At 45.4% G+C, this 26,683-nt stretch overlaps 1 protein-coding gene across 3 annotated transcripts in view; it reads left to right on the forward strand.

Moving 5' to 3' along the window:
* The window catches only part of LOC142587778 (RUN and FYVE domain-containing protein 2-like), a 108,854-nt gene that overhangs the window by 12,714 nt on the left and 69,457 nt on the right, over nt 1-26,683 (forward strand). For all 3 annotated transcript variants that reach the window (XM_075699040.1, XM_075699030.1, XM_075699050.1), the window contains 3 exons: nt 2,521-2,638; nt 9,126-9,230; nt 24,048-24,171. In XM_075699040.1, the coding sequence (XP_075555155.1) occupies nt 2,521-2,638; nt 9,126-9,230; nt 24,048-24,171 (347 nt within the window). The remainder of the gene's footprint in view (nt 1-2,520; nt 2,639-9,125; nt 9,231-24,047; nt 24,172-26,683) is intronic.

Consider the following 26,683-nt stretch of genomic DNA (forward strand, 5'->3'; position numbering starts at 1 on the left):
AAGCCAGCTGGCACAGTGATACATTTATGCTTATGACCACATTCATTTTAATGTAGAAAAAAAATATACAGAAAAAAGGGGCATAATACAAACAATTTAATTTGAAGTTATAAATGGCAGTTCAAAACGTGTTTATTAATCATAGCTGAAAAGGTTTGTACTTATTAAGGTGACAATTTTTGGTAATAATTTAATAAAGTAAGAAATAGGGCTGAATTGTGCAGTGTGCCTGCAAACATTATTTTATTAGTTTGTCCACATACACTGAACTCATATTTTGACAATTCTGGCTAATGTTAGCAGTGTTAGCTGAGGACACCCTCTGTGTATGCATGTACATGCACAATAAATATTTATAAAATTGGTCTTGTAATAGGCACCCCTTGCCATTGTTTTCTTTATGTTAGTATATTTGGCCTTGTTGCAGATGGGTCGCAAGCCCCAAGGGTAGCGTTGGCCTGGCGGCTTGGGGCACAACTGGAAGCATCCGAAGGTCCTGGCAAAGCATGAGTCGACTGCTAACAGAACAACTTGTTTATTCTAGCATCGCAAAAGAGCGGCCGGTCAGGTCGACCGAAGTGGAGAGACGGGAGAGCACGTTACTCGACGGAAGAAATCGGAGCCTCCCTCGGCGTCCGGGGCAGCTGCTTTTATACTCTCGGAGTCGAGGGCAAGAAGGAATGGCTTGCGAGAGGCGCCTGTGACGGCGGGGCACGGACACGTTGAGAGACACGTTGAGACAAGAAGTGACGCATCCGCCGGGCCGGCGCGGGTCAGACCTCCTCGCTTCACAGTTGGGGAGCTCCTCTCCCCGGCTGCCGCACTTTGACAAGCGTGGGCACCAACATGCACACACACTCACACACACACACGAAGACACGTGGCATTGAAACATGCCTGGACGCGCTTGGCAGGAAGCATTACGGCAGCGCTGAACGGGCCAAAATGTCCGCCGCTTTGAATGAAACCTCGGCGTCCGTTGCATCCGCGCCGGCTATACCGCACGTAGTAGGCGAAACGTAACAGACCGCCCCGCTGGGAGAAGGAGATCCCGATGGTCAGGGGACTGCATCCGCTGTCCGGAGGGATGTTGCTCGATGATGCTCATAACCGAAGTCTGTCGTCCTTCGGCGTTTCTTGAGCGCAGCGCACAGAGAAGGCCTCGTTCTCACGTTCAGGTTCACACAGGACACTGCAAAGTGACTTCGGGAGAGTAGCCATTTTTGTTCTCGTTCCCAGCAAGCGTTAGAACTACGGCAAAACTCAACCGCTCAGTCAGCAAGCACGACACAACCCTCACTAAGCCCTGCCAGGCTCTTTCCCCTTTTATACTACTGCCGAGTTCCTTACAGTCTAGCAGCACTCAGAACGCGTCTACAAATTGGAAAATTGCACTAGAAAGCACGTCATCACTTTGAAACACTAAACAAAAGCAATATGTTAAAAATCCTGCCTCAGGAAGAAAACATCAGTAACAAACAACTTTGAGGCTGATTCCTACGTTAGGGGCCTCGACTTAAGCCATCGGCGTTACCGTTGAGACTCCCCTTTTTGTAACGCACCTCAAAGGTAATTGTTGCAAAGCGAGGCTCCAGCGCAGGAGGCGGCCATTTGTGGAAGAGATGGTCTGCAGCCATTGGAGAGGGCAGTGATCCGTCTTGAAGCATGCGAAGCGGAGACCGCAGCGAGCAACCGCACACCAGCTCAGCTGGCGAAAACCCCGTAGCCACATGCGGCGCGGTCCTTAATGCAAACATCACCCCAGGCAGACACAGCTCCCAGTCAGTTTGTTGTTCAAAACACAATGCTCTCAACACGCGCTTCATGACGGAGTGGAGCTTCTCAACGGAATTCGACTGTGGGTGGTACACTGAGCTGTGTAACAGCTTTACCCCGCACCTTTCGAGAAAGGCTGTCGTCAAAGCGCTAGTAAACACTGTGCCCTGATCTGACTGGATTTCCGCAGGAAAACCAACTCGCGCAAATATGGACAGTAGTGCATTGACTATCTCAACTGAGCTGAGTTCTTTAAGCGGCATTGCTTCAGGGAACTTTGTCGCTGGGCAGATCACAGTCAAAATGTGTCTGTACCCCGTGGTTGTTACCGGCAGAGGTCCCACTGTATCAATAACGAGCCGTCTAAAAGGCTCCGATTTCTTCCGTTGAGTAATGTGCTCTCCCGTCTCTCCACTTCGGTCGGCCTGACGGGCCGCTCTTTTGCGACGCTGTAATAAACAAGTTGTTCTGTTAGCAGTCGACTCATGCTTTGCCAAGACCTTTGGATGCTTCCAGTTGTGCCCCAGGCCGCCAGGCCAACGCTACCCTTGGGGCTTGCGACCCATCTGCAACAGCCTCCAATTAATTGTTTCATGAGTAAATAAGCCTCTCTGGTTACGGCAACTGAGCATCAGCAGGCAAAAGCAACTGATTTCCAAATGGTATTAATGCTTTTTTTTTGTTGGGATGCAAAGTGTGTGGAATGAGGATTTGCTTGCTAAAGTGCCTCTACCTTACTTCCAGCTAAAAAAGGCATTCTGGGACCTAAGAAAGAACTCTGGAATGTTCTTGAGGCAGTTGAAAAGTTTGTACCTGAAGCAGCTGACATTACAACAAGTGTGCGAGACCTCCCAACTGTCAAGTTAGTTGGTGGAATTTGTTGTTTTCATTTTGTTCGTGCATGTCACAGGGCATGTCAAACTACATTGGGGCCATTATGGGTCTATATGGCCTTCTGTCTTTAAATTGCCCCCTGCAGAAATGAAAGGTTACTGATGAAGGCATTGATTGTATTGCCAGACTCAGAATTTCAACTCTGTCGCTTTTAAAGTCCTGTTAATAGGACAACCATTGCTAATCATGAAACATGATGTGGAAGTTTTTTAGCACATGCTTTATTCTTAAAGGGTCCCTGAAGCGGTTTGGACAAATTTTGTAGGCGCATAGGGTAAACAGGGCATAGGGCAAACAAACGTAGGGCATACAGTAAAATATTCGCATGACAATTTCAGTGAAGTGCCTCATCTTAAGAGAGCTATGAATGATTACAAGTTACCCTCCTCCCTAGCCATGCTTTTTCTGCTCACCTCGTTCACCGAGTGATTGGGGCTAAGCTCCGTCTTCACTGGCTCTACGTCATGATGTGACGTCATGTTGTCTGCTTCTGGTTATCTTGGAGCCACCACATAAACCTCTCCACTAGCCGCCTGGCTGTCAATCCCCTGTGAGAGCTCTCCAAACAGCGTGCGTTGTGAGCATTGTCGCAGTGCTGAGCGTGTCTGTCTGGTATTCCGATAAACCGTAAGCAAGCTGGACGTTTGGACGAATGGGCAGAGTCGTAAACTAAAACCCCTTCGTACTACTTCTGCTGTGATGAAGGGGCTTTAGCTTAAACCTGAACGGCCTGCGCGGTGCAGCCACATTGTGACACAGAGTTTAACCAGCCAAACACAGAGCTGTAACACATTGTTGTAACCAAGTGTAGAACAGTTTAAACATTTAAAATGACAGCATGTTCACGATTGTGGTCCTACAGAAAATTTACACCTGCAGCAAAGTAGAATAAGCTTGCTTACTGTTATATTAGCTGTGTGTTTGTCTAGTTGAGCTCTGTGCCACCAGATGGCTGCACCGTGCAGGCTGTTCATGTTTGCCTCAGCCTATCCAGTAAAATGCCCAGTCAGCTTGCACTTGCGTGTACCTGAATACTGGACCTGCTAAACCTCTTTATTGTTGTAGAAATCCTCCGCTGTGAAGTGACAGTGACATATGCATAGATGCTGGTGCTGATCGGGTTCCGACAGCCTGATGCATTGCACTCACTCCGCTCGCATGTCAGCTTGCAGAGGGACGCTATGTAGGAGCTTGACATGTTGCCAATCGCTAGATTTGCAGCCCATAGCATAACAAGGGTGATCATGGTGCTCGTGAAAAGAAAACTCAAGACCAACACTGACTGCGCAGCTCACATCAACACGGAGAACGTTGCGACACAAGCAGACAACACTTGTTGTGGGCCGGAAGTGCTTGAGTGTAATGATAAATTGTCATTGTGTATTCTCTTTCTGTTACTTCTTTTTATACAAACAAATTAACCCACATTACAACTATTATGAACGGCATTTGTTCACCATAAAGTTTGAAAAATGACCGATGATGTAACCTAGATAGTGTTACGTATTCGGCGTCAAGAGGCCGAGGGCGGCAGGACGACTGGCCCAAGGAACAGACAACCCATACAGCGCCAGGAAGACAATCACGTTTATTCCTTCAGCGACGCACTTTTTGTGCGCTAAGTAGCCAATCAGGGGGTGGCAAAAAAAAAAGATACCGTGGCAAGTGGGGCAATCTTATCTGCAGGCCCCAACATAGCATGAGACCAGCACCGCGAATGTTACAGCTCGGCCAAAGCTACCCATTTCGGAAGGCGTTCAAGAGGATGACGCTTCTTGAACAATTGGAGGTGGGAAGGTGTAGCTAATGATAGAAACAAGATTGTCCAAGCATAGCACTGACACATTTTGCACGATCACATTGTCCTTGCGCTTGGAATGGGTGAAGACACCGAGGTGCATGGTGGCACAGGCGGGCAGGTTGAGCTAGACATCGCAGAAAGGGTGAAGAAGGCACTGTGCGTTTTCAGGCTCGTAAAACAAACCCATGGAGAGAGGCTGAGACGCCCAGAAGGAGGCGACGCTCATAATTAGCACTGCTCGGCGAGTGCTGAAAGGGTGCCGAGCACCTAGCGACAGGGAGCCAGCCACAGATCTCTGGCGCAGGGTTCATCCCATCAGCCGACATGACAGGATCTGAAGTGGCTTAGTAAACGAGTGGAAGAAACGCAGTAACTATGTCAGAAGCAACCTTGCACACAAACTTAGGAAAGCCCAGAAGTTGAATTCACTGGGAGCAGAACACATGGAAACCTAACACGAGAATGAAAAGGCTTGCGTAAACTTTCATGCACACAAGCAAAAAAAAAAAAAGGCTAGGGAATGTGGCTAATACCCCTGTCACACGGCGAAAACTAATGCCATTTGAAAATGATGACAGTGACGATAGTAAAAAAAAACACAAGCCTCAAACCCACTTTCGTCCAATAATTATTTTCCAATATGCCAAATTCCACTAGAATATGTGATCGTTGCTTTCAAACCGTAGCGTTCGATCGCTAACTTGTCGACATTGACTACGAAGTCGAGTCGAGCCAAGCCAAAGACAAGCAACAGGGCGAAGAGAACAATAGGCGCGTCCGCTACATCTGCTAAAGTGGTACGAGAAGGGCAGTTGCATGTCATCGCCGTTCTGATGTGCATGCGGGCTTCTAATAACCGCATTCTTAGCGCGTGCCACAGGAAAACACGCGCACGCTATTACGCCAAGTCAATTGAAGCGGCCGCGGCCGATGGTCCGGTGCGAACCAACACGACTGCTGCAGTGAAAGCTAAAGACGGCTGTCCGGTCACTGGACTGAGAGTAGTTTTCTGTATTTACGCTCGTGATGGACTTCAATGTCGTTAAAGCAATAATTAGGTAATAAAATGGATAGAATAATAGTGATTTTTTGTTAAAACAAAAAAGAAGCATGTACTGTTTGCGAAACACTGGTAAACTCGTGGTGTCGAGGATACACATTCAGTTCCAAACGAATGCGAATGAGTTTGGCGAACTCATTCGTTTGTAAATGTCATTTTCGAAAACGTCCTTAAGTTTTACCGTGCGACACCAAACAAATGGCATTATCAGCAAATGTCATTCGTTGTAAATGACATTAGATTTGCCATGTGACAGGGGTATAAGGCAGTCAGCATTTGCATGGCATTTGCCTTTCTTGTACTGCATTAGGAATTCAAACTGTTGAATTGCTAGACTCCACCTCATCAAGCAAACGTTTTTGTTTGACATTTGGTTCAACCACACTAAGGGGGAGTGATCAGTTTCAACAACAAAGGAAGAGCCTTTAAGATAACACGAGAGCTTTTCGAGAACCCACACCAAGCAGGCGCGTTCTTTTTCTGTTGTGCTGTAGGCTTGCTCGCGTGACTTTAGCTTTCGACTTGCACAGACAACAGGGTGCTCCTCGCCTTTTTCATTCACCTGACTTAAAGCAACACCCATTCCACGGTCACTGGTGTCACACTGAACTAAGAAAGGCACAGGGTAATCTAGTGCCACGAGAACCGGTTCGCTGACAAGAATCTTTTTAATGGCAGCAAATGTGCCCTTACGCACCATATTCCAATGCACAATACGTAGTAGGCTTGGCCTTGCGCAGAGTGTCTGTAAGAGCACTAGCGATATGTGCGAAGTTTGGAATGTAACTTCTGTAGTAGTATTTTTGACAAAGGAAAGCTAGTGATTGCTTCAACTTTTAGTTCGGAAAGATGTCGCTTCCCTTGGCCAACAACATGCCCCAAGTAGTGGACTTCAATGCTTGCAAGACAACATTTGCCCAGTTTGAAAGTCAACCCTGCTTCACAAATCAGAAGGAATACCTGCTGCAGATGTTCCAAATGCCGTTGCCAAGTGCTCGAGAAAACAGCGATGTCATCGAAATAGCTCTGCAGGCCTGCGATTACACTTATTAGGCATATCAGTGCTTGTACTGTGACAGGAGAGGGCAGGTGCACGCGTGTGTAATTAAGGAATACATACTGTGTCCAGTGACAATTGCATCTGGCCATGCTTTGTATGCTTCACCATACTATGCGTATGCTTCACCGTACTACATGTATGCTTCATCGCGTAACACTGATGTATTGAGGCGAAGCTGACGGGGAACCGGCATTATGCAATGTGTCGTGCTTTCCGAGCTTCGAAGCCATTGGCGAGGATTGCAAAGGCAGAGTCGGCGCCATTGTTAACAGCGGCGAATTGTTTTAATGAAAAACATGGCACCGAACAGCAAGAAGCTTGGTAACGAATGTCAAAGTAGCTAGGCCTAGCACTGCCTTGGTGGTGACTACAGCTGCCAGCGGATCTGTGTGCGATAGTGCCTTGGCTATAGGCGGTGATAGAATGTGATAGGTGCGAGATAATCGAAATGACAGTGGTGATGGCTTCGATCAATGCCGTTTCGGACCTGCAGTCATGACAAAAAGTCCGGAAAATCGGATGGCAAAAGGTTTTTGCATCTGAAATTTCAGACGGTCTTATACACTGACTCTATGGGGTAATGTGGCGGTGCCTCGAAGGAGTCCGAATTATCAGGCATGTCCGAAAAAGTGGGTGTCCGGGAAATTGGTCGTTGACTGTATTGCTTTCGAAAGTAACCAGTAAGCTTGCTTTGCTTCTTAGATGCCAACCCAGTAATTGCATTTCCAGACTGTTTAAAGCTCTTATGTGCTGATCACTGAGAGCTTTGCTGCAGTGTAGCTGTTTCAGCGATGCAATGTATGACACAATGTAAATCCACAGGCAAGTTGTCATTGCTTTCGAGCTCCACAGTTTTAGACTCTCCTGCTCCATACAAGAATCCAGCCTTTCGAAAACAGTTTTTGATGCAATGCATGCTAACCTCCATCCAAGCGCATTTATAATTTCCACAGCAATGAACTGTGTCACCCATAGCAGGATGTTAGCAGCTGAGTGCTCAGTTTGAAACTGCATGGGTTTGATCACTCGTTGCCAGCTGAGAAGTACTGTTGCAATCACACCCAGGCGTGTACAGCTGCAGATCACACTAGAAAGCGGGAATGCAAGGGGAGTGACGCCTTCTAGGGAGACTGAGAGGTAGTTCCAACGTTCACTTTAAAGGAACTTGGAGTCGCGACATGTTCGTTTTATCCAAGATTTGCTGCCATAAACTGCATGAAAATTGTTATCATCATGCTATGTTTGTTCGTCATAACTGAGCATTCATATTAAATGTGATTGTTATAAGTGGGCTCGACTGCAACACAAACCATTGAAAGCGAACACCTAAACTATAATAATTTCAAAACGTTAGCTGATGTGTTTGAGGCACCATAAAAGAAAGGTTTACCTGTCACAGTGAGTTCAAAAGCTCCTGCAATAGCCAAGGCACAGGTAGTTGAAGCAGTAAGAGTTCTTGACACCGCAAGTATGCCTTCTCATCATTGCTCACCCTAACCTTAGTTAAAGCACCTAGACGTGGCCATTATGTCAATTGTATCTGTACTCGCATTGTGAGCTCCACTACTTTCTTGTAAACAGTGGCACAGTGCTCCTTATGTAACATGACAATATGTGTAATAAATTCCCTCTGAAACTTCCTGTGCCATCATAAGCACCACAGTACACAGACTAATGAGTGAAAGATAGTAGGTTTCAGGACTACCATTTTGCAGTTGCACAATGCCTTCTTCAGCATTGACCTAGAGGCACAAGTTTCTGGCTTCTCCTGCAAATGCAACCATAACATGGCTGTACAATGATGCTGTTGAACAGAGGGCATGCGCTGCATCGCTCAAGTTGGCCATCAACTGGCTGTGGCTGCACACATCAAGCTATCCAAGTGATAATACAAGCATGCAATTTTTTTTTTTGCAGTTAAAATGCTGTCTCATTTTCGTGGAAGTCTGAGCGGCCTGCACTGTCACTGTGACACTGAAACACTTGTAGCACTGCCTAGCTAGTGCTGGTTCCTCATACCGAAGTGACTGGCAACAAAAGAAATGGTGCCATCACCAAAGAGGAAGTGTAGCACTATAATTGGTTTGCATTTATGAGCCTCTGTGCTGTGTTGAGCTGTAATGTTTGGCCAAGCTAGTCAGGATTATGCCCTGCATGCACTGTGGTTATTTATTCATAATGTCCAGATTTGTTAAGAGGTAATTTAAGGGGGTTTCAGCTTTTTAAAATAATAATTCCATTAAGGATAACAACATAAAAGCATGAAATGCAATGCAAGATGGGGTGGAAAAGTGCAAGGTACAGAAGATTGTAATAAGTAAACCTATGGATGCCAGAAATGCTCTGTTATTCACGTGTAGTTATATAAATTTATAACCTTAGAGTTTCCGTACAGAACTATGTTGCCTTGATTATAAAAATTTGTTGTTTTCTTTTAATTCATGGATCACTTTCAATCATTGAGCATATTTTTGCATCTTCTATGTCGTTTTCTGTAACCAAGTATTCATGCTGCTTTGTTGTGCATTAAACAGGAGTCAGTTGGGCCGAGCCCGAGCATGGTTGAGGCTTGCGTTGATGCAGAAGAAGCTTGCCGACTACTTTCGCCTGGTTGTTGACAAGAAAGATGAACTTCTAAGGTGAGTGATGGCTTACTTGCCAGCTTTCTTTTTTCACCTGGTTACAGATATGCGGACAATCTTCAAATGCAGTCCTAACATGTGGCACCTAATGTTCTAGTGCTGAACGAAAATTTCTTCAATTTTGAAGGAAAATTGTAGATCAGGATTTATTTTAATATAAATATACTTCTTTGAGCCACTTTCTGTAGGCAGCTCTGATTTATTTCTTTAATAACTCCACCCAGCCACTGATTGACAGGTCTCTACCAAAATTTCTTATGGCAGTGACGAAAAGATTGAGAGTACACAGCCACTCACGACACGGTTGTCTTGAGGGCAGCATTATGCTTGCTGTTTGTCAGCAGGCACTGCTATGTGCTACCAACGATAGCTGTGGAAAAGCAGCAAATGCTAGTTGCTTGTACTTTAGGGTAAATTGCACCACACCTGTTTAGCATTTCACAGGCTAACTGCAACAAAATTTTACTTAGGCTAAATTGGTTATAGATGAGTAATTTATTTGCAACTTTCACATACCCTGACTTCGCCGAGCGGTGGCTACTAGAATCTTGATAGAGATTATTGAAATGTCGGACCTGCTTGATAAAGCAGATGTGGTTGCTTGTTCGATCTTGTTTGCGGTCATTTAGCTGACATTGTGTGCTGTCTTCATATTTCTTTGACACTTTGAGTTGCTGAAGATGAATTAAAAGTATAAAATTAATCTGATTTGTTGCGTCCCTCAGTGCACACACGCCGTGCAGTGAGAGGCGAAGGAAGCTTTCGAAGGAGCACCTTAAAAAGGCATGGGGGACCAAACTTCTGATGGGCAAACCAGTAGCCAAGCCCATGAAAGTATACTGTGGCCATTTTGTGCCTGGGGACTTTTTTTGCAATAGTGACTATTTTGCCCTTGTCGCGGGTCATTCCTCCACTCAACACCATCGCCCTCCAGAACAGTATTCCTGTCGGGAGGGTCACGAATGGTCCACTTTCAAAACCTCTGTTACATTATTCCGAGTTTCAAGCACCTGGAAGGTACCTTTCTTATCATTCCTGACCTTCACATCTCCCACAGTCGCCCATCATTCTGTCTGGTTTGCTTTGCTGATGAAAATGTCTCTGTCGTCTCTGTATATTATCTTGTATTCCTTGCATTCCTCAAATGCCAAAAATGTAGAATCGATAAGAGAGGTAATATTTCTTTCAAGAATGCGTACTTTGACCTTCCGTTGGTTTTGTTCACTGCTGGTCAACTTCTTGTCTGAGTCATCCACTGTTTCCTGATCAAGGGAATGCAATTAAAGCACATTGCTAGTACTAATCAGATGTACCTCCAGAGTCACTCTTTAGTCGCCAAGGGCAAAATATGATTCTTTGACTTTGTTTGCTTACAGAAGCGTAAACTCGACTTCATCCCTCTTCTGCTTCACTCCGTAACTCCTAATAGTACACTGCCACAAAACATGCCGAACTTGACAGCCCTCGACCAACACTGAAAGGAACTAAACGAGTACACTAACCAGCAAGAACACAATAAAGCGCGTCTCAGAATTTTTCTCACTTTACTGAGTCGTATGCATGATTATTTCATCCTTTGTGACAAACTCTCATCAATGATTTCATACTAATGACACAACAGGCTACTGTGTTTGCAGTATTTGCAATTTTCTGCATTTATGTGCTTAATTTGGCTGCATCCATGAGGCCGAGATTTCTTCAGTTATGGCAGGATCTTATTGTTTCCCCCATTCCTACAAAATAACAGAATTGGGAAGAGAACGCAGTACAAAGAACTCGGCTCTTCTCCAAATATACACATTCCAGCACCATCACGATCATCTGAACGACTGCCTTTTTGGATGTACAGCTGTGCCACCTATACGCGCCGTGCACGTTGACGGACGTGCCACTGGTGGTGGCCTTGCGCAGAACAAGCGGGAGAGGAGCCTGGCACGCGCCGTAGTTTGTTGTGTCGTTGATCGTGCTTCTCTGTCTTATTCGCGTTTTCAGAGCAAGATAGGCAACACCATTCGCACGTGTGGAGTGGCCAAAGCTTCAGGGAATGTTGAAGAAGAATTGTTGCAGGGTGGGGGGCTCAAATACTGGTCAAAACATGCCGGTGATACGTTTCTAATCATTCCCGGCAAAGCCTCATCAGCGGGAGCAACGGTAGCAAAAATGGATTGTCGCTTTGAAGGGAAATTTCTTGTTCTCATCCTTTCCTTTGTCTCGTCGGTGTTTTTTTCCACTCGATCATAGTTAGACGCGTGAGCAACGAAGTTCGTCTGCAGTGCAGCATGAGGTTTAAAAGCATAAAGGCATTTCGCTAAAGTTCGGAATGCTGTTTGCCGCTTATATTGTTTTCCGCTTCTTTACTGCGTTGCGCTAGCTAGGCAGCACGACTGCACGAGCGCATTGCGTTGTATGTTAAAGCTACTGAAGTATACAAGAACTGAAATTGTTGGTTTCATGTGGCGCGGTAAATCCTCGCACCAGCTGTCGCGCACTTCATGTTTTTACATCTATTTTATGCGTGGCTTAGCACATGTTCAACTGTTGCTAGTTGCTCCATGCATAACTCTGTCGATTCTTTTGAGCTGTGAAGTTTTCACCCTGCCTTGTTTGTAAAGGGTATAAATCACGCTGTGTCTTATCGGAATGATACGAAGGAAGTGCTTCTTTAACAGCTTTATTCTTTTCGCCCGAGGGCATCTTAGATTTTGTTTTCGTTTTTGGAAATGTGTTTAGAAAATAGGTAGTTCAGGGTGAGAATTGCTAATAGCTGCTGCATATGATATTTTTGTTCCATTTCTCGCTGAAAAGTTTGAATCCCGTTTGGGAAGTCATCATACCTCGATGCTGCCTGAGCAACCTTAACACGCCGAGTGATTTGTTTGTTTTACAGCGTAGTCCCTTCTTGCATGTGAGTTTTGTACTCAACTGAATTCTTTCTTATACTTACGCTGCAGACGACTAAACGGGGCCTTGCCGCCAGCGCTCATCTACTTTGACTTGCGCTGCTCTGCCTTTAAATATATCATGTGGCACCTCTCTCTAGTAATATAAAAAAAGTATTGAAAAGTTAGTCAGTCTTTTGCGTTGTACGTTTCCAAGCAGCTCCCTTGGGGAATTTAAAATTGCACAAACTGCAGCGGGAACGGTAGTTCATCGGCGTATGCAGAATTGCATCGACGGTACAGCACTAACACGCGCTTTTATTAACCCGTGTGTTTGGTGACTTCGTTGGCTAGTGTACACGTTTACATCAATAAATTGGTAATTACTCTTCTTGAGGCGACTTTGACTGCACTTATTCGGCGATGTCACATGTATTCATCGGCAGAAAAATCACGACATATGCAGAGATTGCACCGTGCGGATTTGTTTGATATAAGTCTGCACTAACGACGGGTGCTTATTATTCAGGTACAGAAGCAGCATTGCGGCAAGGGTAGAATAAGAAAAAACATCGAGAGATCGCATCACTCAACAAAATTTATCGGCTAGTGAACATGAGCTCCACGTCATGTAAATGGGGTTCATGGCGTTTGTCTGCGGGACACACCTTGCACGTATGTGGACCATGTTGTTCCAAACACCGGTAACATCGTGTTCATACCCGCTCGTACAGAGGTCAGCATCTTCCCTACAGCTGTCACCGCAGAAGAAGCAGCCTGGCACCCAAACAAAGGAGAAATCGCAGCCGCGAACTTCAACCACCCTTGCTGCAAAGGGTTGTCGTCTGCTACTGCTCCCGCGTGTACTGTTGGAAGCGTCCGCTAGGTGGCTTTCAGTGGCGCCTCTATAGGCGGTGTACGAGGCGTATAGGTTGTAAAAGTTGGGAATACTATTGAAGCAATCTTGATAAAGCTATATGTCTGGTTATTATATAATTTTCTTATTAACTGCCTTTAAAACAGCATTAAAGTTGGCAAAGTGTGTACCTGGTGGTTAGTGGATATAACGTAAATCCAGCATATCGCCTCCGGCATTTTTAAGCACACTGTGGGCATTGCCTAGTCTTGGGTATCATGGCACAAAACCACATGTTCTCAGTCATGCATCATTTCCGGCGAGCAGTAATAGCAGTGTTTGTTTATTCAATTTTGGTATCAGAAATGTAATTTTCCTAGCTTTTTGTAAGGCATCCACTTGTATTTCAAATGTAATGTTTCACATGGAGGCTGCTGTGTAACTGCTACCTGAAGCTAGGCTTTTTACAAGATAAGAAATTTTGTTGCAGCTGGCGAACAACCAATTTTTGCCGTACCAGGTTTTTTTTTTTTTTTTGTGCAACGAAAAGCTTACCGGTCAGTGCTGTTCATTCCTATAGTGGTTAGGTGGAAAACATGGAAAATGTTTTGTCAGATTTTTCAGTCTGTAGTCTCAATCGTATTTATGAAGTCATATGCTGGAAACATTCTAAAAACAGTGTTAGGCGAGTGTGATGATGATTCTGTGCGAGCATTGGTAGGAACTGGTAGGATATGCTAGTGCTATTCATTTAATGCTGGCACCAATTTATGGCACAATTAGTCGGTGGCATTGTGTATCCCACAGGTAGACCACGTAACTCGGGGGGACTCACTCGCAAACTCGTATGTGTACAAAAGCACTTGTGTGTGGCACCATGCAATGCTACAGCTCACCTTGGTTCTGCCGTTCCACTCGTTGCTGCAAAGGCAGAGCTGCTTGTTAACATGAAATTTTCTTAGGTAACAACATGCATAGAATAAAGGGCGAACTGCTGTATAACATAAATACTGCGATTTTAAAGAATACATATGGTACACCTAATTACAGTTGACTTACGTACAGTAATCTGTAGTTAATGTGGTCAGCACCCAGCTCTAGTACCAAGGCTTCACCACAAAGTGATGCGGTGTACTGTTTTTCCAAAAGTACCCATCCCTCCGAACATTCGCGGTCAGCTAGTTATCTCGCCCATACCTTACAATATGCACCCTGAACACAATCAAGAGTGCCGTGCAGACAGAGCTAAAGAAATTTGGAGGACGCTTAAGCTTCGCCTTTAAGAGTGGAACGCGGTAGCATTCAAAGATCTCTGACTGCTTCTCATGCTTCCCGGCAGCTGCAGCATGTGTAACTGTAATGTTTACCAAGAAATGCTTGCGGCGAATGCTATGTACAAAGGTGGGCTTTCTGGTTGAAACGTGGCCTCTTGCATGAGCTGCGATGTGGCGGAAGCGGGCGCCACCTCGAAGTGTTCCAAGGAAGCGGGCGCATCGCTTTGTGGACTCTGAGATATTTACGCGCTGGCATGCGCAAATGGCAGATGCTGTCTCTGGTCTGTGCCTTGTAGAAATGCTTGAAAAGGGGTTTGTTTGAGTTTTTGCGTAACAGAATTATGTTTTCTCGTATATTCAAATTACAATCCGGGAGCTATCAGGTTGTGTGTAAGTCGTAGTTTACGATTTTTCCACGTATTTTAGCTTGAGGAATTCAATTAGTTCAGTGAATTTTTTGCGTCACATGAATGGCCTGGGTATGTGTGGTACGAAAATCTTTTTGCCAAAACGACATCTGATGCCGGATGCTGGACATCAATGCTGGAAGCTTTCGCCGACGCTGGATTTTCTGTGACACAGGCTCCTTAATGCTATCGCGTTAAAAACTACGAAAGCTCTACGACCAAGCCGCAGACGTAGCCTACGTGGACACATCAGAATACCCCCCCCCACCAGAACGCCATGGTGGTCACCGTAGTCATGGGCTTGCAGTACTACCGCACCACGACCGCATCAATACTTACCACTCAACCCGAAGGAGAGGAAACAGCCATGGCTTTGGCCTACGCCTCTACCAATGCACACTGCATCATCAGCGATTCCAAAACGGTCATGTGCAACTACACAAGAGGTCTGATAGCACTCCAAGCACAGAAGATACTCTCCAGCACTCCCCCCTCAAGGCATCACTGCATCCAGATCATCTGGGCCTGTGGGTCTGGGTCTATGTTTCGAAATGAAGCCACCCACGATGCCATCCGAGCTCTCGCACGCTAGGCGCGTCATCCTTGTCCTGCGTCTTCCGATTCTGATGAGCCCTCTGTTCTGCATCGCGGTCACGCGCGGGATCGAATGGTCATGTCCAGAGCAATCCTCCTCCACTACTGCAGAGAGCGGTTATGCTAACCCCAAGCACACAGAACACTGAATAAATCTCAATCCATCACTTGGTGACTACTTCAGGTTCGAACTTTCCCAAACCCCATGCTATACCACTGCATTTACCCCGATTCATACCCCCCCCCCCCCCTTTGCAAACCTTGCGAGGCCCGCACTTACCTCGATCACATTGTCTGGGCTTGCCCCAACACCTCACCCACCAACACCCACTGCACTAACACTACAAGCATCATAACTGCGGCTGAGTAGTGGGTGACATTGCCGCACAGCTTGGACCCAGAAGAGCAGCTCTGGGCCATCTGGATGGCTGAAGACGCCGCCAGGAAGCAAGGACTGGCCGCTGTATGAGGAAGGGCGGGACTGGGGGTTAGTATCCCATACCCTGCCACCCCTGGACCCTATCAAGGACACAATAAAGTTTTCTCTCTCCCACACAACTTTCTGTGTCAATTTAAACTTATAATTTCTACTTAAACCATGAACAGCGTGCTCAATCATCCAGTCATTTTACATTGTTTTGTAGTTTGGTGATTTGTATTGATTTGATTTGTTAATTAGAGTATTGTATTTGTATAGGTACATTATAGAACTCCATGTGTAAGTGTATCTTTTCACAGAAATGTTTTTTGCCACTCCCCTCTGTAATGCTTCTGCCCTGAGGGTGCAATAAATAAATAAATTCTATCACTACAAATTGTGGTGTTATCATTTCCATGAAAAGCTCATGACAGAGTCTTGGCAGTCTTTATCTTAAGTTGTACTGTGCAATGCTAAACATGCTGTAGCAGCAAGCCCAAGTCTGTGCTCTCATGCACCATACATGTGACACCTACAATCAACAGGTTGATGGTTTTCATTGCATTGCAAACAAGTTTCATTTAAATTGCTGAAGGTGTATACTAACAAGTGATGCCCAATGCAAATTCAAACTTAGTTCACGTGCCTAATTGTAATGTGCACCCCTTTTACAGTGAAATAGGCCAGAAAATTGCATGCACTTAAGAATTAGACATGGAATGGATATTGTGCTAGTGACACTGGCAAAACCCCATCAAATGCATGGCTACAAAGCAGGGGTTTGAACAATAACCTCCGTGCATTGCTTAGTTCTACAGAATATGAAAAGTGGAAATGGCTCCGATTGTTTTCAGTAAAAAAAGCTCCTTGAAAAGGGAGTCGGGCTAAAAGCTGACACGAAGTGCCATGAGAGTCACATAGTGTTTGGCATCCCAGGGCCCTGTACCTACATCTACTGTAAACAGAAAATGAAAAATGTTGTTAAAATCGAACTAGCAAAGTAACAGATGCATTGGATGGCATAGAGGCCATTGCACTTTGGTCCAGTGATGCTGTAAAGACTCTTTTGAAAGGTAGTGTGAATGAAAATTTGTCATGAAAGTTAGTAGTGTGCCTGTCGTGCTGCCATAGTGGCTATGGCGCTGCACTACTAAGCCCAAGTATGCGGGATCGCATCCAGGCCATGGTGGGTGCATTTCAATGGGAGTGAAATGCAGAAGTGCTTGTGTACCGTGCATTGGGTGGTCAAAATTAAGCTCAGGTAGTCAAAATTAACACGGAGTCTCCTACTAGAGCATGCCTCAATCAAATTGTGGTTTGACTCGTAAAGCCTCAGAGTTTTTAAAGTTAGTGCTAACATTTCACTGGTTACAAAAATTGTGTGCATGCTAGGACTAATTATACAGCGGAATTCCATTAATGTGACTTCATTTAATTTGATTTTTTTGTTAATTCGATCCCAACCAAAGGTCCCGGCTGCCGCCCATGCATTTCAATGGGCCCAAACTTTCGTTGTTTTGATCCTAAAAGTGTCCTTAGCCGAGTAATTTAAACTTGACCAGTCAGCAAGCACATGCCTGACCTCTATGGTGGCCTCAACAGCCAGCCCTTTGTGGCAGCGTATGTTTTGGCAGAGCTTGGGGACAGTGAGTGTGTTGTACACACGTCACCTCCCATCGAGAATACTTATTTTCAGCCTGTGCTAGGAAGGTTTTCAAGCTATAACAGCAGCTAACAATGTATGATTACTATATTTACCCTACTCTCATACATGCCTGAGGAAATTGGACCAAAAATTGCTTGCGTGGTGCAATCATATATGAAACCAAAACCGCCTTTGCAGTGTTTGTATGCTGTACCGTATAACACGGATGTATTGCGGCGAAGCTGACTTTAGGAAACCAGCTGCCATGTTGCAATGTTGCAACCTATATTTCTTTCTTTCTTTCTTTATTTATTTATTCAAGACATTCCTTATAGAAATGCCTTGGGGGACGCGGCAAAAGGCACTGAACGTGCCTGACTGGGCCTCGCCAGTCAGGCACGTTGCATATTAGATGCTTAGATCCACTTTCCTTGCTAAAAAATCGGGCACTCGTTAACTTACTACTGTAGGTTTCTACTTTGAACACCTAGAAAGTGGGCATGTTAGCAACGGGCAAATATTGCCAAATAAATCAGGCGATGTGCTTTGGCTTTTTTTTCTGTATCTTGTTTAGTTACAGAAATTCAGATACAGATAATTCGATCAATTTCGTTGATCCTGTCAGGGTCGCATTAACCAAAGTCGACTGTAAAACTATATGGTAAGTCTTATAAGCAGGGTCTACAATGACCCAAACATACACCTTATGCAGGGACCATTTCATGCTTGTTAAAAAACCCCACCAGATTATGGTGAGAGGGGTATTTGTTTTGTATGCACATGCATACTCCTTGCCCCATTTTACCACTCAGTATCGTATTATAGTGTAGGTTAGTCACCAGCTGGCTAACATTTGTTTGGCGCTACTTAAACATGGGGAAACTGTTGCTGAAATTCTGTGGAGCTTCTTAGCATGCCATAGACTTATGGGAATAGTCTCATGTATACTACTGCTGTCTTCGGTCTGCAAAGGAAAACTTGACCTTCACATCAATCTATTGTTTTCTTATTAAAGGAACACTAAAGATAGTTTTCTCTGATTGCTTCGGAAAGTTTTTAATCTAAAGCCTGTACTCCACGAAACTTCTGCCGGGTTTCTTTCCACAGTCCAGTTCTCTTTCTCGCACCTGCACCTGCAACTCGCACCTGCACAGCACACAGAAATTATCAAGCTCCTCCAGCGTTTTCGTGCCTCATTTGACATTAACCAACCATTTTTGGGCCGAGCATCCACAGTCGTTCACCGTATCGACACCGGCCAACAAACACCATTGCGCCAGCGTCCGTATCATGTGTCGACTGCTGAACACCGAATCATCGACCAGCAGGTTGACGACATGCTCTAGCGTGGCATCATCCAGCCCTCTAACAGTCCCTGGGCATCTCCGGTTGTCCTCGTTAAAAAAAAAAAGATGGCTCCATATGGTTCTGTGTCGACTATCGCTGCCTTAACCGAATAACATGCAAAGATGTCTATCCTCTGCCGCGCATCGACGATGCCTTGGACAGTCTACAGGGAGCGGAATTCTTTTCCTCGCTGGATCTGCGCTCGGGGTACTGGCAAGTGCCGATGGCAGAGGCGGATCGCCAAAAGACAGCCTTTGTAACACCTGATGGGCTATATGAATTTACCGTCATGCCATTCAGCCTCTGCAATGCGCCTGCCACTTTTGAACAAATGATGGGCACCATTCTTCGAGGGCTGAAGTGGAAACGACCCTCTGTTATTTAGATGACATTGTGGTTTTTCCACTGACTTTGTGGCGCACCTCAGCCGCCTCGAGCAAGTCCTTGCGTGCCTCTCCACTGCTGGACTGCAACTAAATTTGAAGAAATGACACTTCGGCGCTCGCCTTATTACTATTCTCGGCCATGTAGTTTCAAAAGACTGTATCCTCCCGGACCCCATGAAACTTAGCACCATATCCAAGTTCCCTAAACCAACCACCATGAAAGAGCTTCACAGCTTCATCGGCCTATGCTGATATTTCCGATGCTTTGTCCATAGCTTTGCCTCTATCATCGCCCCCTTGACACAGCTTCTCACCGGCATTTCTGACCTATCGGCCTGGTCCCCGGTGTGCGACGACACATTCCAAGAACTGCGACGTGTTCTCACCTCGCCTCCAGTACTGCAACACTTCGATCCCTCTACTCCAACTGAAATCCATACGGATGCTAGTGGTGTCGGGCTCAGTGCTGTTCTTGCACAACGCAAGGATGGCCTCGAAGAGTACGTCGTCGTGTATGCCAGCCGCATCCTTACCAAAGCCGAGGCAAACTACTCAATTACTGAGAAGGAATGTCTGGCCATCATTTGGGCTATCGGAAAATTTCGTCCTTATGTGTATAGCCATCCATTTGACATTGTGACCGACCATCATGCCCTATGCTGGTTATCTTCACTAAAAGATCCAACTGGTCAGCTCGCCCATTGGGCATTACGCTTACAAGAGTGCAACATCCACATTGTTTATCATTCAGGCCGAAAGCATTCCAACGCAGACGCTTTATCCCGGTCACCCCTGCCTTCTGGTCCTATCCACTCATCTATTTCCAGCTGCGGTGCCTTTGCCCTCAACATTTCTAACATGCCATCAGAACAGCGCAAAGACTCATGGATCTCTTCACTTATTGACTTCTTGTCTAGCCAGTTGCCAGCGCCGATCTCTCTGACGCTCCGTCACCAAGCTGCGCACTTCATCATTCGGGATAACCTGCTGTACCGCCGCAACTACAATTCGAGCGGCTGCAAGTGGTTGCTTGTTATACCCCGACACCTCCGCTTCGACATCTGCGCCACGATCCACGATGACCCACAATGTGGCCACGCTGGTGTATTAAAGACATACTCTCACCTCCAGCCTCGGTACTACTGGTGCGGTATGTACCGTTTCGTTCGCCAGTATGTCCGGTTATGTCACATATGCCAACGATACAAGACGTTGCCGTTGACCCCTTGCAACCTTTACCATGTCCTGTGCAATGTTAGATATGGAGCTGTTTCCTGCGCCTACTTCGAGTTCCCCCGGACCACATCGAATCGCAGCACATTCCATTGGAGCGCTCGAGCCAACAAGTTCACGTGCAAACAAGTTCGTACGCCGCCGGTGGAGCTATTCAATGCTTGAGTTTTCCAGAAAACGGAAGGGATAGCCCGGCATTGTTGCAAGGAAAGTGGGTCCCGAAACAAGACAGCTGCGATGTACCGGGAAGGCCTGGCAGCGTCGCCCCCACCTGGCTTTTGTGACGGCGATCAAGCAAGGGGGACCAAGCGGCGACTCTCTCCGCCTGGTGTGGCACCGCGGCACGGGCGCCAACCATTGGCCGAAAATGGCGTCATCGGAGCGGACTCTCCCATTGGTCAAACATGACGCGACTTCCAGTGCTCGAAGGGTTTATAAGAAGCATTCCAGAGATACCAGAGGTTTCTGGAGGATTCCCTGATTCCCTGATTGACCTCTCTCGAACTTCTTGCCGCGGGCCGCAGCGTCCGAGTTGCTGCCGGCCCGTAATGACTGTACGACTGTTACTTGACTCTCACCTCTCTGTATATAATGTAAAATAAACCCTCCCAAGTTTGGTTTTCATACCGAAGTCCGTCCTTCAACTCCAACAGCAAGCATTCGACTGTGTCGGCATTGACCTATACGGTCCGCTTCCCAACACTCTAAGTGGCAACCGCTGGGTTATTGTTGATATCAGCCGCCTCACGCAGTACGCTGAAACTTCAGCCCTAGCATCTGCCACAGCAAAAGACGTCGCCTGTTTTATCCTTCAAAACCTTATTTTATGACATGGAGCACCTTGAGAAATACTGAGCGACAGCAGTCGCATTTTCTTGTCTGATGTCATTTCAGCATTGCTAAAGGAGTGTCGCATCATTCACCGCGCACTACCACAGCATATCATCCTCAAACTAATGGGATGACAGAGCGTTTTAACCGTACCCTCGGCGACGTGTTGGCCATGTATGTTTCATCTGACCACTCGAATTGGGATCGCATTCTGCCTTTTGTCACCTACGCTTACAATACTTCCATGCAAAGCACCACTGGGTTCTCCCCTTTTTTTCTCCTTTACGGACACAAACCTTCATGCACTATGGACATGATTCTACCTTACCAGCCAGATGCTTAGGATTGGACGACTGTTTCTAGAGCGGCTGCATACACTGAAGAATGTCGGCAGCTCGCTCATTCGTTCACATCCCAGGACCAGTGGTGCCAAAAGCATCACCACGATTCATCCACTACGGCTACATGCTTTTCTCCAGGCTCGCTGGTCTGCTTGTGGGTGCTCTCTACTCCTGCAGGCTTTTCCTTCAAGCTGCTCTCCAAGTACCACAGTTCTTATCGGGTACTGAAACAAACATCTGCAGTAAACTACCTCATCGAGCCAATAGAAGCATCTTCCGACCAGCATCGTCACGGCCAGAAAATTCTCCATGTCTCCCGGCTCAAGCAATGCCATGACCCCCCTGAGTTCTCCTGTCCTTAGGTCACCAGGATGGCTGCTCCTTCGGTGGGGAGTGATTGTATTGAAGGCACTGAGCAGTGGGCATGGTGCTGGGGAAAAGAAAATGATGACGAGAAGTGCTTGCTTTCCCATTTCGCTATAGAACCGACTTGTCTCAGCCTACCGCTACAAAACTAGAACTAGTGCTGCTAGGCGAACACCCCCGTTGTAATTTCTATAAAGATGCAGTCAATTTGATGCAATGAATAAAAATGATAGGGCATCATTTAATTACACACGCTTGTTATTCACTCATGGCAGACAGCACTTATTGATTGAGGCATCACGATCATCACATTTTCAATTTATTTGTTTTATTAATAATTAATTTTGAGCTCAGGAGGAGGAGGAGATTTTAATGAAGAGAAAGGAGGAGAGGTCAGCCTGTAGAGCATGTGTCTTTAGCCTGTTACTCCTCACTGGGATAATGCGAAGTGGGAGATACAGAGAAAAATAGGTGGCAGGTGATTATGATAAGGTACAATGAGTGACTATATATACATGTCCAATATGCGGATGTGCACTTTTTTTTTTATGTGAACGTTTATTCAATAAAACATTAATTATGTACAAAACATTGTTTGGACCAATAGCTGCTAAGGCTAGTGGCCCGTCCAATACAAAAATTGCAAGCAATTCAGCCACAGAGCGTGAAGGGCTGAAGAACAATTGAGATGTATACAACACCATAATGTACAACTGTAATAGAACATGTTTATGAAATACACACAATGAATCCAAGAGAAAAATGACACAAAAAGAAAATTCACATAATAAGAGTTTCAGAGAGAGTTACATTACATTTGTAATGCAGTTTAGGGGTCATTTTAAAATTTCTCGTTGCTTTAACCTCTATTGGTAGTTCATTCCATATTTTGACACCACTGAACTCGATCAGGCGTTCACCATATGCATTGTTACATTTGGGCAGGTTAAAATTGCAATTGGATGCTTGCCTTGTACTACGAGAAGGTAAAACGAAGAGGTTAACGGAAGGGGAGAATTAGTGTTTATGATAGTGTTGATAAAGAGCGAAGTTTTATAGTTGCGCAAGGACCAAAACGATAGTACCTGATTATCATGAAAAATGTTGCTCCCGGAATGACCCGAATTAGTAGTTATCACAGTCAATGCTCGTTTTTGCAGACTCGCACACTACACGCAGGGGTAATCTGAACCACACAAAACGTTTTCGCGCAAACACATTTCACACTGTCTTTACGTCGTAACAGGTCCTAAAGGTGACTGTCTAAGCTGGTCTAACATAGAAAATTCAAGAATAATATTATGGTGCATTTGGCATAGTCAACTCTCTTCCACGTGCCTAAAATCTTTTCTTCCGTAAAAGGGGTGGGAGTTCAAGCAGTCAACACTAAACTTAAGTGTCCTTCGCTCAGCCGCATATTAAGGGCACACGCAAATTACATGATCTATTGTGTCGGAAGTGTGACAGACGCTGCAGTCAGGGCCCTGTTCATGTCCAATCTTGTGATAGTATCAGCAAGTGTACGCCATACCAAGCCATAAACGATGGACAAGTGTTTCTTGGCCTCTCTGCAACTGAAGTGGAAGCCAGAATCACAAACCAGTGTCAAGTCCATGGAGGCACTTTTGCTTATGTTTGGGGTGGTCCCATTGTCAAGCCATAGTGGTTTTGATGGAAATATGGAGCAAGGCACGTATGTCATACTGGGAAAAGTTAAGTTCAGGAATGTGGCAAATGGTGGTGCACTGATCCATGTAATGTGCTCTCAACATTAAAATTGAATTCACTCTCCTTTTAAATTATCCTCTCCATGTCATTTGCCCAGTGGCATAAGTGGGGGCAAGAGCTAAGGGTGCGGCTTCCACCGTTGATGTCTGGATGGCTTCTGTACAGATACTCAGCCAGGTTTAGTTGCTGGCAAGTGACCCCCTACCAATTAGCTTCCGATGCCTCCGCACTTATCTTTTTCGTTGTTCTTCTTCTTCATCTGCATGATCTTTAAACATTTGTTTTTTATTAGCTTTTGTTCAGGAAAACCCTCTGGAAACATGCAAAAATGGTAGGTGCATATTTTGTATACCACTGCTGCAGTGGAATCAAAACTTCTGCCATGTTTCCTGCCACAGCTTAGCCTTCTTTCTCATTTCCCATCTGCTTTGTTGTCCCAGGTTTTTATTTTTATATATTTTACTGTATATTGTTCTGCATTGTCCGCTAAAAGAGTAAACTTTTTTCAGGGACTTCTACGAGGATGATGCCTTGATTCTGTCTGAAGAAGCTGTTGTTATTGGTGGTCTTCTTGTTGGGCTAAATGTCATTGATTGTAACCTTTGTGTGAAAGAAGAAGACCTCGATTCACAGGTGTGTAGTTTGTTGATGCTGTCTTTCATCTTGTTCATTTGGGTTTAGGCTGAGCTTTCATTGTTGTCTACATTCTGGCATTGCATTCTGGTGGCAACAGCATATGGCGCAGCTGAAGCGTGAGTGCGCGGGCCCTATCTTGAAAGCGATGTGCAGTGGGTACAGAGTCTAAACATGCTGAGGGCTGATAGCTTCATGTGTGCTGTGTTTTCGCAGCTTAGTTCTCATTGAAATGAGAGGCAGCACGAAAAACAAACTGCTCGCTGCTGCTGCCACTCTTCCTCACGTAAGTTTTTTGACAGTGAGTGTCTGCGGTGATCGAGTGAGATGTGTTCATGTTTGCCTATGGGCGTGTGACACCATGCTTGTTCATTTCTTGAACTTTCTGAGTCTCTTGGAAGACGTCCTTGTGTGTATGCTAAATCTGTCAACCCTGTACACTTGTCATGTTAAAAATTCACATCCTTACACAATTTCTGTTGTTAGTAAATTGATAGTAAGGTAGCCTATGATTGTCTGCTGAAAGTGCACTGCCACTTTACGCACGGTGGCTGACCAAAAAGAAAAAGGACTAGTACATTTGCACATGCCATTACAGCATGGAAATGTAATTTTCTTTCAAAAGATAAGAAAGGCTTATATGTATTTGCATTTTTTTTTCCTGGTGTTCATCTAGTAAATTCATGTCCATTGATTTGACTCAGGATTGTCAATTCAGTTCATTGTTTAATTTGATCTTGACAGGAGATTTTGCTGGCAGGAATACATATTTTAATAAGTATCATCTCATTGTTTTGATCCTAAAAGTGGCAGGTGTAAAACACATCAGGTGACACACAACTGTGCACCCAAGCTACTGCTGGCAGCCAAAAGTTTGTGTCATAGCAGCTTTTGTGTGTAGTTTTCCTAGTCGAGACAATGAGTATGACTCTAGGGGAAAAGATATGCTTAATGTAAATTGATTTTCCACTTAGGCCTTGGTGATGAGCGAACATAGAAAAGAAACAGAGAGGTGCTGGCTTTGTGCTGCTTTCTGAAGAGATAGAAGATTTGTTACTGTCAACAGGAGAGTGTGTGGTCTGTAGCCCTTTGACAAGCAGTGCCATTGTGCACACATGAGCAGCAAGCATGATCAGCTGTGATGGCAAAATCCACAGGATTATATTGAAGATACGTGTGTTTTATGGGTGTCTTCAAGTGTAGTGGAAGCTGGGCCTGATGTTGGTGCATAAAGCCAATGCTAGTTAAGAAACCCCAGGTGGTCAAAATTAATCTGAAGCCCTCGATCATTGTTCCAGCATGTGGAATCTCAGAATTGAATTTGATTAAAACAATTCTTAGTGGCATTTAAATACCGTTTACTGTATGGCTGGCAACCACGGGTTACTTGGCAAATAAATATAGGAGTAGAAAGTTCTGACAGATTTTACCCTCCTACTTGTCCACAAGATCATGATCCCATCAACGGGTTGCATTAATGAAAGTTGGCTGTACTTGCTGATCAATTTTGCGTGGCTGGTATGTTTAACTTACATGCCCATAAGTTGTATGGTTGAAATGAATATAGTGCACATTAAAGACGCCCTGAACCACTTTTTATCGAATTCGAGAAATGCATTCGAAGTTAAAATCGACTATTTCAGACATACTCTCCGGCAGAAAGTACTTCAATGCATTCAGAAGTGGCGGAGTTATTGGCAGTCAAAGGTCGCGTATGATTCCATTAGCTGTGCTCCCATTCCTTCTTCAATGCCTTGCCCTGCAAAGGCTGCGGCGGAGCAGGACATGCTTATGACGCTTCGCTTACTAAAGGTCACTGAGGCGCACAGTTCAAATTTGATTTTGGATGTTCATGTAGATGCAACTACTTCCAGTTTTAGCCAAACGTAGCCAAACACGGTTGTCCTGAGTCAGCCGCAGTGCGCTCAGCCAGCAGACTCGTCGCGGCACCCAGTGGTGGCCGCAGTATCTATGCTACGTAGCAGACAGCAGCTACATCCAACTGTAGCGTGTACGCACAGCATTTGTTTTGTGCACGACAGGACTTGAGTGCACACTCACACACTGCAGTCTGGCTGTGCTGCAGGGTACGAACCGGCTTTGCCCTGCACCAGCGTGACCGATGGATAGTAGCTGCATCCAACTTGCACATTTTGAAGCGCTGTCACACTCAATACAAAGTGAAGTCTGCCAAAGTGTCTAACCAGGAGCGGCTAGGAGTGAGTGCATGCTGGAAAGCGTGCGTGTGGTCTGACTTTAAAAGGCCCTTCACTAGGCCACTCAGTAAACTTCTGTTATACCCTGGAAGTTGGTACTGAAAATGTTTTGCCACAAAAATGTTTCATATCCGCTCATCAATAGCCGAGATAGAAATACGTATTTCAGTGCTGCAAACCCATGATTTCGGGAGGCGAGCTCCACTGCCACGCAAGACACTCTCTCCAGTTGCCCTGTCCAGCCTTTGCAAGCAAAATTCTTTCCCTGCGTTCTCCCATACCGGACCTCGACGATC

The sequence above is a fragment of the Dermacentor variabilis genome, chromosome 1 (assembly GCF_050947875.1).
Source record: "Dermacentor variabilis isolate Ectoservices chromosome 1, ASM5094787v1, whole genome shotgun sequence".
Taxonomy (NCBI): domain Eukaryota; kingdom Metazoa; phylum Arthropoda; class Arachnida; order Ixodida; family Ixodidae; genus Dermacentor; species Dermacentor variabilis.